Genomic DNA, 11,747 nt, shown 5'->3' with positions numbered 1-11,747 from the left:
GGATATGAAATGAGTCAGTTCACAGAATTGCATAGAGAATAGCCGTATAGGAGGGGGATAGAAGACAATGTTTAAAAACATAAAAATAAATAGGATGTAGCAACTACTACCAGCGTTCAATGTATTCATACATAATTAAATAGCATTACAAATAAATATACAGGGAGTGCAGAATTATTAGGCAAGTTGTATTTTTGAGGATTAATTTTATTATTGAACAACAACCATGTTCTTAATGAACCCAAAAGTCTCATTAATATCAAAGCTGAATATTTTGGAAGTTGGAGTGGGGCTTTTTTAGTTTTAGCTATTTTAGGAGGATATCTGTGTGTGCAGGTGACTATAACTGTGCATAATTATTAGGCAACTTAACAAAAAACAAATGTATACCCATTTCAATTATTTGTTTTCATCAGGGAAACCAATATAACAGCTCAACATTCACAAATATACATTTCTGACATTCAAAAACAAAACAAAAACAAATCAGTGACCAATATAGCCACCTTTCTTTGCAAGGACACTCAAAAGCCTGCCATCCATGGATTCTGTCAGTGCTTTGATCTGTTCACGATCAACATTGCGTGCAGCAGCAACCACAGCCTACCAGACACTGTTCAGAGAGGTGTACTGTTTTCCCTCCTTGTAAATCTCACATTTGATGAGGGACCACAGGTTCTCTATGGGGTTCAGATCAGGTGAACAAGGAGGCCATGTCATTAGTTTTTCTTCTTTTAGACCCTTTCTTGCCAGCCACGCTGTGGAGTACTTGGATGCGTGTGATGGAGCGTTGTCCTGCATGAAAATCATGTTTTTCTTGAAGGATGCGGACTTCTTCCTGTACCACTGCTTGAAGAAGGTCTCTTCCAGAAACTGGCAGTAGGACTGGGAGTTGAGATTGAGTCCATCCTCAACCCGAAAAGGCCCCACAAGCTCATCTTTGATGATACCAGCCCATACCAGTACCCCACCTCCACCTTGCTGGCGTCTGAGGCGGACTGGAGCTCTCTGCCCTTTACCGATCCAGCCACGGGCCCATCCATCTGGCCCATCAAGACTCACTCTCATTTCATCAGTCCATAAAACCTTAGAAAAATCCGTCTTGAGATTTTTCTTGGCCCAGTCTTGACGTTTCAGCTTGTGTGTCTTGTTCAGTGGTGGTCGTTTTTCAGCCTTTCTTACCTTGGCCATGTCTCTGAGTATTGCACACCTTGTGCTTTTGGGCACTCCAGTGATGTTGCAGCTCTGAAATATGGCAAAACTGGTGGCAAGTGGCATCTTGGCAGCTGTACGCTTGACTTTTCTCAGTTCACGGGCAGTTATTTTGCGCCTTGGTTTTTCTACACGCTTCTTGCGACCCTGTTGACTATTTTGAATGTAACGCTTGATTGTTCGATGATCACGCTACAGAAGCTTGGGAATTTTAAGAGTGCTGCATCCCTCTGCAAGATATCTCACTATTTTTGACTTTCCAGAGCCTGTCAAGTCCCTCTTCTGACCCATTTTGCCAAAGGAAAGGAAGTTGCCTAATAATTATGCACACCTGATATAGGGTGTTGATGTCATTAGACCACACCCCTTCTCATTACAGAGATGCACATCACCTGATATGCTTAATTGGTAGTAGGCTTTCGAGCCTATACAACTTGGAGTAAGACAACATGCATAAAGAGGATGATGTGGTCAAAATACTCATTTGCCTAATAATTCTGCACTCCCTGTATATAAGTAAAGAAAGTGACATGAAATGGTAATGTGGAGTTAGTGTGTGGATGCAGACGGGGAGGCTACAACTGTTAAAATTAAAAGTGATATTAAAGCTTCCACTTGCGATGATCGTTATGCTCTTAAAAGATTTACTTTGTTTAATAACCCCCTAATTTTTGATACCGGTGCCGATTATTGATTGGTCACGACCATGGAATTTAACAAGGGTGGCTATGTGTGCCTCCTTCCCTTTTCTTGATCATTGAGAGCTTTGTTCCTAAAAAAGGGGAGGATAAAAACTCATAGGGGTCCTTGTATTCTGGGTGTCTACTGCAGGGGTCGGGAATCTCTATTACTTCATGAGCAAAGAAAGCAAAACATTCTAATTATTTTTTTATTTTGAGCCAGACCATAAAAAATTAAAAAACTTACCAAGCCTCATCAAGATAAAAAAAAAAAAACAATTTCAGTGCATTTTACTTCACTCTGTGACATTGGATAATGTCCTAAAATATTTGAAATTATAACACTGCCAGAGCCTGTCTCCAATACCAACAAATATCACAATTAATATTACTTCCCTCTCACGGTTACTTAAGATCACTGAGGCTCATTTATATTGTAACTAACTGTTTCAAAACAAGGTGCGAGTTGAGTTTTTTCGTATAATGAAGTGGTCATTATTTGTTTTCCATTACATTTTATAGATGTGAATCTTCGACATCTTTGAGATCCAAAATCACCTGTCTTTAAAAGTCCAAAAGAGTGTCAATCATCAATTGTCTTTTTTCATAATTTGTGCAAACTGCACGCTTGAAAAAGTATCCAGTGTGGTAAAACGTGGATGTCACACTTGCACGTGTGTTCTTAAAACATGGAAAAAAACCTCAGACATTTCTTGTAACAAGCCTTAAAGGAAGAAAAGCGCTACAGCGCTCCTGCCGATAGTGGTTGAAACACAGTATTGCTCTCCCATCCTCAAGGTGCTAAAAGTAGTGAATTTTATCTCCGAGCAAGATGCACTCACTAAAAGAGCCACACCTGGCTCCCGAGCCATACGTTCCGTACCCCTGGTCTACTGTATATATAGTTGCGCAGGATGGTCTTCCATACCAGAGCTTCACGTGTTGGCAGGTGGAGTCGAGCTGTGCACCCTCAAGTGCGCCGCCAGCGAGCGCTTCTCCTGGTAGCGCTTGTCGCAAAAGCGGCAAGCATGCACCTTCTCTCCTGAGTGCGAGGCCATGTGCCTCTTGAGGTCCACCTTCTGCACAAAACACTTGCCGCAGGCATGGCATCCGAAGATCTTGTCCTGCATGTGGAAGCGCTCGTGGGTCTCGAGCGAGATCTTCTGTCGGAAACTCTTACCGCACAGGCTGCATATAAAAGCCTTCTCCCCTGTGTGGATCTTAGCGTGCACGTCCAGGTTGCCCACCTGCCGGAACTTCTTGCCGCACACCTTACAAGTGTAAGGTTTCTCGCCCGTGTGGATCCTTTTGTGCACCTCCAGGTGCTGGCTCATGGCAAACTTCTTGCCACATTGGTCGCAGCAGTGGGTTCGAGGCCTGCCCCCCGTATGACGCTTCAGGTGGCGCTTCAGTCCCGGCTGCTGGGCGAAGGTCTTGCCGCAAAACTCGCAGATGTAGGGCCTGTCGCCCGTGTGAACCCTGGAGTGACGATCTAAAGCACTTTTGCGGGGGAATTCCTTCCCGCACTCGTTGCATGACAACGGGGCGCTCTTTGGGGCCCCAACTTGCTTCAGTCCACAGTCCTGTCCCTCAAGGTCTTCCTGAACTTGAACGCCATCTTGGTCGCAGTCATAAAAGTCCTCTTCGACAGGTTCTTGGCCAAAGTCCTGAAGATAATCTTCAAGGTGGTCCTGCACCTTGTGCTTGACGTCCTGTTTTTTTGTGCTGTCCTCAGCATGGTCCTGGGAGGTTTGTACGGGTTCCGGGAGATCTTGGTCTTTAGTGTTAGTGGTGGTCTGACGAAACAATATGGGATAAAGTCAGATGGGAATATAGATTGGTTTAAAAGCTTTAGATCTTCGATACTGATACTTATCGGTACCAATTTTAGGTGCTTTTCTCTGTAGCGATTTAATTTCAATCCATTCATCCCATGCGCCGATTTTTTTTTTCATTCCAGGTGTCTTTTGGTGGCAAGTTAAAGGACACTGGTATCAAAAGATTGTTTGGTACAAGCTTTGGCTTCCGCAAGTACGAGTCCATCCAAAACCGGGTCATCGCTTGACTTTTCGGGTTGTTGGGTGGGCCCAGTTGTTTCACAGACTGTAACCCGCACATACTCGATTATATTTAAAAAATAATAATAATAATAATAATAATAAATAAATGAATACATAATTTAAAAATAAATGTAAAATGTTCCAATTAAAATAAACAAGTACCGTATTTTCCGCACTATAAGGCGCACATAAAATCTGATTTTTTTTTTAAAAAGCTGACTATGCCCCTTATAATCCGGTGCGTCTTATATATGGATCAATATTGAATTACAAGGTCTCGCAACTTACGGTAAGCAGCCACCGACTCCATTTTTCGCGTAGAAGAAGTGCGCTGTGCATACTGGGAAATATTAAACAACGATTCTCTTTTATTTGTGCGTTTGTATAAAGACCCTGAAATGGCTCCTATTAAGAGGCACACTTACAACGCAGAGTTTAAACTCAAGGCGATCAGTCACGCAGTAGAACACGGGAATAGAGCAGCAGCAAGAGATTACACCATAATGAATCGAACACGAGAGCGGCTCGAGCCGGCAGAATTAAGATTCCCCCTAGGAACTCGCTAACTGAACAATGGTTCCATGGGTGAATTATGTAAAACCCACTACAACGTTTTATATTTTACAGTTATTTTGTTATTGCTTTACTGTTATTGTTTTGCACTTGTTGTTTTTGCACATTACGAGTGTCACTATATTGCGATTGCACTAACGTTTAATTTACCATCACAGTATCAGACGTTTTTTTGCGTTTTGACTAAATGGAGGAAAAGTAAAATGTTATGCCTTGCTGTTGTTCAAAGATTTTAAAGATGTGTCACAAAAATGCTTTACCTCAGAGAAAATAATAAAACGGCCGTTTATTCATTTTGGGAGTGAATGGAGTTGTGGAAAGCTTGTTTGTTATCTATTAATAAAGTTTGACTGACCTATCTGACTGTTTTGTTGACATTCCCTTTAGCGCGGCACCATCTAATGGTTGCATAACGTTACTACATCCTCTAATGTAGCCAAGTCAAGTTAAGTCACATTTATTTATGACGCCCTTAATCACAAAAATGTCTCGAAGGACTGCTCAGGATTACAATTACAAAATTGCACAATTACCTGATCTTAAACCAGCATGCACTTATAGCGCCTTATAATGGGGTGCGCCTTATGTATGGAAAAAGTTTAAAAATATATCATTCATTGAAGGTGCCCCTTATAACACGGTACGCCTTATAGTGCGGAAAATACAGTACATATTTAAAAAATACATAAAAATAAAAAAATTAAGAAATTAAAAGAAATACAATTGAAACAAACACTACAAATTACAACATTTAAAAATAACTTTAAAAATACAATTAAAAAAACAAATACAAATGTAAAAAAAAAAAAAAAAAAACACCCAAAAAAATTAATAGATGGGTGGATAAATAAATGCTGCACTAGACGATGAGGCAGAGTTATCTTTGTTGAAAAATTAACTACTACATGTGCTTAACCATTTTGAATCTTCTTTTTTTTTTTTAACTACATCGTTTGAGATCTCTTACCTTCATTGAAAAAAATATAAAAAAAAGACCCTTTCCCACTTCTAGAAAATGCTTAAAATTGTCTTATATGTGCCAAAGTAATTCTGGTCATTTTAGGATTTTTTTTTCTTACTAAAACAAAAAAATATATAGATATATTTAACTACGTATAATCAAACATATGTAATATGTTAACTTTAAAAACGACAACAAAGAAGAAGAAAAATCACAAACATGTCTTTAGGTGTGAATGAGTGAGTGAATGGTTGTCTGTCTCTGTGTGCCCTGCAACTGGCTAGCAACCAGTTCAGGCTGTCCACTGCCCACTGCCTGAAGATGTCTGGGAATGGGCTTCAGCATGCCCGCGACCCTACTGAGGATAAGCGGCACAGAAAATGGATGAATGGATACTATTTATTTATATGCAGAATGGAGATAAAGCTTTCCAGTTTTGTTTTAAGTTTTTTTTTCCAATTGGTAGTTGTAATAGGTTGAATAAAAAGGATGAGGAACCCTGAAACCAAGCTACCGTAACATTAAAATAATAAAAATAATAATAATACGTAATAAAACATCCTAAACATAATGATAATCATGAAAAGAGTAGCAAAAATCATACACATCCGACAAATAATCCAGATTAGGATTTTAAAAAAGGGGAAAAAAACTAATTCCTGGGGATGTTGTATCGGATGAGTCTCGATATCGGCAACACTGGGCTGTACTATAGGAATTTAATCTAAATCTAACCTTCTAATCTAAATCCAAATTACTTTATAGATCCCAATTTATGTGCGTGTTTGTATTTTATTTATTGGATCCGGTGTCTTAATCTAGGTTTTGCCTCAAGGTACCTCCAATAAATGCCAATAAAATCGATAAGTATCTGCTCCTGTGTGGTCTACTTTCATGGGGTCTGGCCTCAGGCGGCCAGATTGGGTACTCCAGCTCTCGATCATCAACCATTCTAAGCAGCCAAATCCAATCTTCTATAAGTCCGGCAACGCCTAGTCATTTTGCTTGTCTATCAAAAGTGACAAAGTTGCCTCACCTGTATGCCTGAATCGCATTGCATCCTGAGTCGTTTGGTGCAAACATGGCACCGGAAAAATTCTTCACCTACGCGAATTTCTTCTCTCGTCTTCCCGCAAACGTCGCAAGTCCTTCCGTTGTGTCGATGTAGGTCGTCGCCGATGTCCAAACGCTCAGGGCAGAGGCTGCACATGGGCTCCAGATTGCTGCCGTGATTCCTCAGAAGTTCTTTTCCGTTAAACAGTTTACTGCACACTCGGCAACGGTGTAACTCACCATCGTCATCTGCTGGCTCGGGGGCAGTCACTGTAACCAACGGCAAGTTATTAGCAATTTTTTTTATGTTATATCAATTCCGTAGTGAATGATTTACAAGCAATGCTAAATGCTAAGATGAGATAAAAATGATCATACTTGTTTCATCCATTGGTTTTCTGATGCACTCACAACTTAGGATAGTGTACGAGCACTACATTGTAAAGTGAGGTCGACTAATTATCGGCACCGAAATTTGGGAATTCGACGTATATTGGTATCGGCTTTTTTTTGCCGATTATTACCAAGTCACAGATGTCATCTTGTGTTAAATCTCGTAAAGCCTTTGTGAGTCAGAAATACAATGTGGTCTTTTCTGTAATGTATCTATTTACTATTTGTCCCAAGAATACAGAAATCCAAAAGGGAGAAGCAAAAACTAAATAACCATGGAAACGAAGTTTCAATCAGCAAGAAATATGGCACACAAATCTCTGACTTTGCTAATTTGCATGGCTGCAACCAATTGAAGCTATTATTATAAATAAGGAAGTGATTAAAGCTCGGAATTTTCCCAATACATGGCAATCCTCGTAAATAAAAAATCAGTTTTATTTTGAAACCATTGTCTCCTTCTCACCTCCTCAAGAAGTAAGAAAGGTGCTGAAAGAATTGTTTGTGTCGTGTTTTTCATTTGATAAATAAAATAAACCTTTTTAAGCAAATTATCTTTGTCTTGCTATTAGTAAACAGGTGCTGCATTGTTTTTGTAAGGTTTATTACGCTTAATAAGGGAAATTGCAATCATTAATAAGTGGAGTAATTATCTGAGATTGACAGGTATGATATTTCGTAATCTGAAATTTATAATCTGGGGTAGCGAGGGTTTTGGAATATGATCGCTAATTTGCATAGGTTTAAATCCCCTGCCTTTTCACTTAGAAATCTCCACCTCAGGACGGATTAATATTGTATCCTGAGGATCTAATGATCTAACTGCTCGTCTGGAACTTTCAAAGGAATAGACGGTTTACCATTCGAGGGAGCTCAATGACGCGAGGAGGGAGGCCAGCGGTAAAGATAAAACCTGCTGAGTTTGAGATTGACTTTCCTGATTCAAGCTGCATCGAATGCGATCGCAAAAACCCCGTTTAGAGCCTGCGATGAGTGATAAGCGCGAAGATGAGTAGATCACATGGCATGCTGTGAAAGCGCTCAAGTTCTCTGGTAAGTCAGTGGGGGAGAGGGAGGAGCTGGTGTGTGCGATGAAGACCCGTGCAGCACAAGAGGAGGGGAATGACCCTAAGGCACGCCCTGTTAGTGATGTGAACAACCAGGTCGCCTGCTTTGCCGCTGCCCAGGGATCGTGAAGCAGCAGGGAAACAAAAAAGGTTCAGTGGAGAACGGACTACGCGTTCCTTCTAATTCACTTGTGATGATTGGGGACGTTCCTGCACAGCCCTGTTGGACACTATGACTTCAGCCATGATTTGGAGGCCTTACGTCGTTCCAGTGGGAACGTCTTAAGACCGGCCATCACAAAGCTGAGGACCGATACCAGCGAGACATCTCGGATGAGAGGAAGAGGGACATTTGTGTTCGTCCTGGGAGACCTAACAACAACTCATTGAGCCTGAGTGTGTCTCTTGTATATTATTAGGTCGAGACGTTTTGAAAGCTGCAAACGTAGTGGTGGACTTGAAAGCTGGGGTGCTTATCCTGCAAAGTAGTCAGCATATGAAGCTGATGTCGGCCCTTCAGCAGGGTGCTGAGGGAGTGACCATCAACACCGCAATATTAGAAGTGGGAAGTCCGCCGGGGGAAGTGACAGTTGTGAAATCTACAGTGATCAACAGGATTGTGTAGAGTTGGCTCACCCTGAGGTAGCCTTGGCCAAGCCCAGGGCTGACCACAGAGACTGAGGCAAATACCAAGGCAATTGGAAGACATTTTTGTTTACCACTCAGGACGAAAGGCTTCATTAAGGGAAACGGAGTGTAATGTTTGTACGACGTACAAGAAAATCTGTACGGAAAAACGCAAATTTGTCAATTATGGGTACCATCCGGTAAACACCGACTATCATGAAACAGCAAATCAATCAAGTCTAACGAGTTTGCCGCGGAACCCTCTATCTGGGCATTGTTTTTTTTTGTTGCAAACGAAGTGAGCGGTTTGATGCTACTTTGCGCATGCGTCTGCCGCCTGGGGATTTACCATCACGCATCATTCCAAGAAAAAAATATGGCGTAAGATTATTTTGTATGGGAAAATACGACAGTTTGTACGGGCTTTTTTTTGGAGTTGGTTTGAACAAATTTATTGACACTAAAAACAGAAAACAATCATGACAATCTCAACAGCAATTAAGCACATTCACAATATCATATTCCAATATTGCGTTTTTAACAGCAAACACAAAGTGAGGTTTGAACAAACCTTCTCGAAAATCAAACATATTCACAATTTCATTATATAACATCTTTGTTAGTGTCAATAGATCCGTCCAGGCCAAAGTCGATTGTCCTCGGTCTGAACAAATCCACCGACACCAACAGCAGCAAAACACAGCCATCAAGCATATTCACATTTTTTTTATATTTGACAATATGACGTGACAGGTATGTTTTGTTGCTGTTGCTTTTGTTGCTGTACCTTGTGTTCACGTACGGTCCCTTTGAGAAAATACGTGACAAGAGGGAGGGAGGCGACAGATGCTTTGTAGTGTGCTTTAAGGTCAGTCTGACCAACAGTAACTCTTAGGTGAATGTTTATACACTCTGTTATTTTGTTATTAAATTGGCAATGAGACTAAATCCGCGCCTGAGTGCATCATTGATTACGCCGAGAGGGAATACAATATCTTGAATGCTAGTAATTTGACAAATTTGAAGACGACGACACTCATTTTCTAGACCAAAACCAGTAAATGAGGGATAATAATAATACATTTGACTCTTAGCACCAACCTTCTTCTAAGGCGAGTGCTCTATATTTACTCAAGATTTGCTCAACCGCGGCAGCCACGGCGTCCATCACAACCCGCCTAAGCCGACTCCGAGCCGGGCTCTCCCGCTCCTTCAGCAACCGGACGACGCTCTCAGCAGCCGCCATAAATTGCTTCTCGACAGCCGCCCTCAGACTCGACTCTCGGTCCCGGTCATTTGAACCGAACCGCCGTGGCCGGACTAGAATCTCGTTGTGCTTCTTCTCCGCCATTTGCATTTTTACAATGTTGAGTCAATTAATTCCGGGTTGGTTGGTCACGTGACTGATGTCTCAAAAACGTCAATATGTAATCTACAAACGAGACAAAATGTTAAGTGTTCATATTTTTATTTTGTTAATTATAGCAACGTCTGAAATTACAGTCAATATCGAGAACCATCGGGAAAAACTATATTATTACCAGCTGCTACCTGATGTCAGGTATATATACATATATATATATATATATATATATATATATATATATATATATATATATATATATATATATATATTATCGCAGGGATGCTGGAGCCCATCCCAGCAATCATCGGGCAGTGGGCAGGGGACACCCTGGACTGGTTGCCAGCCAATCGCAGGGCACACGGGGACAGACAACTCACTCGCTCAGTCACACCTAGGGACAATTTGGACCAGCCAATTCACCTGAAATGTATGTCTTTGGAATGTGGGAGGAAACCGGAGTGCCCGGAGGAAACCCACGCAAGCACGGGGAGAACATACAAACTCCGCACAGTAAGGCCGGGAGCTGGATTTGAACCTACGCAGGAGGTTCCCACGACCTCAGAACTGTGCCGCACACGCGCTAACCACTGCGACCCTACTGAGGATAAGCGGTGCAGCTGATGAGATGATATATATATATATATATATATATATATATATATATATATATATATATATATATTATATATATCCCAGGACTCTGCAGTAGGATCGTCCGGCAAAACCCCTGCAGCCGACCTCTATTGGCCCAAAGAAAACTTTCCATCCCCTGCCCCCCTGAACCTGTTCCTGGTACTTTGCGCGTTTCCTTTCATTGGCTTCCTCAATGCGCTCTTCCCACGGGACTGTGAGTTCCAGCATGATCAGGTGTTTTGAACTCTCAGAGATGATTATCATGTCTGGTCGGAGCGATGTTGCTAATATGTGCTGGGGGAACCATAGTTCTTTTCCAAGGTCAACATGCAACTGCCAATCAGAAGCAATAATATATATATATATATATATATATATATATATATATATATATATATATATATATGTTATTTTTGTATTCTATATCCCTTATTTTATTTTTTAAGATGAGGATACTGCTGGAAATGTGAATTTCCCTTTGAGGATGAATGAAGTAATGAAGTATCTTTCTATGAATTCAAGGAGTCTGACAAGACGGAGACATTAAAATGTGCTGTGTCCACGTATGGCAAACAAACACAGACCCTGAAAACCTTTGTCACTGCTAAAAACACAAGCTATCATATTGCTCACTGCATAGCAAAGCACGGAAAACCATTTACTGATGGCGAATATAATAAAGAAACGTGTGTGTGTGTGTTGCTGTTCAGCTGTTATTTCTGTTGCACTTATTTTCAAGTAGCCTTCTGCCTTGCTGCTGTTATTTCAAGTTTTGATAGTTTCTGCAATAAGATTCCATTGATGAATGGTATGTTAGCTGTCCATATCACATGTTTTTTTTATTGTAGTCCATTGTTGATGAAAAATGGGTGAGTCTTGTGGTAAAAAGTTAAGGTTATGGATGTCTACAGGCCTTTCCCACATGTCGCTCACATTCCTTTTTCTAGTTTATTGATGAACAATAATTTTGGATAAATTGGTCAGTTATATGATTTCAATGTATATCCATGTTGTATATTTGGACTGGTGTAAAATTATAGCTGACTTACAAAGAAATTTGAAAGTGGAAAAAGGTCGCTGACCCCAGGTGTTAAGTGTAAAGAAGAGGTGAGCCGTTTCTTT

At 40.8% G+C, this 11,747-nt stretch overlaps 1 protein-coding gene across 1 annotated transcript; it reads right to left on the bottom strand.

Annotated features, from left to right (window-relative positions):
* Positions 1-2,087: 2,087 nt before the first annotated feature.
* LOC148370858 (uncharacterized) lies at positions 2,088-10,259 on the bottom strand. Its single transcript, XM_088328633.1, has 3 exons — positions 9,728-10,259; positions 6,523-6,809; positions 2,088-3,688 (listed from the first exon to the last, which is right to left on the bottom strand). The coding sequence occupies exons 1-3, from the start codon at positions 9,981-9,983 to the stop codon at positions 2,828-2,830; spliced, it is 1,404 nt and encodes a 467-aa protein (XP_088184759.1). The 5' UTR covers positions 9,984-10,259; the 3' UTR covers positions 2,088-2,827.
* Positions 10,260-11,747: the final 1,488 nt, after the last annotated feature.

This window comes from Urocampus carinirostris, chromosome 2, assembly GCF_059441175.1.
Source record: "Urocampus carinirostris isolate Australia breed hairy pipefish chromosome 2, RoL_Ucar_1.0, whole genome shotgun sequence".
Lineage (NCBI taxonomy): Eukaryota > Metazoa > Chordata > Actinopteri > Syngnathiformes > Syngnathidae > Urocampus > Urocampus carinirostris.
Note: the sequence above shows the minus strand (reverse complement) of the source record. Positions and strands in the feature narration are given on the sequence as shown.

Excerpts from the sequence above, each read along its gene's own strand:
- LOC148370858 (XM_088328633.1), bottom strand. The coding sequence starts at position 9,983 with ATGCAAATGGCGGAGAAGAAGCACAACGAGATTCTAGTCCGGCCACGG. Across the intron at positions 6,810-9,727 it reads AGCACTCGCCTTAGAAGAAG|TGACTGCCCCCGAGCCAGCA; the intron begins GTTGGTGCTAAG and ends CGTTGGTTACAG. Across the intron at positions 3,689-6,522 it reads AATGCGATTCAGGCATACAG|ACCACCACTAACACTAAAGA; the intron begins GTGAGGCAACTT and ends TTGTTTCGTCAG.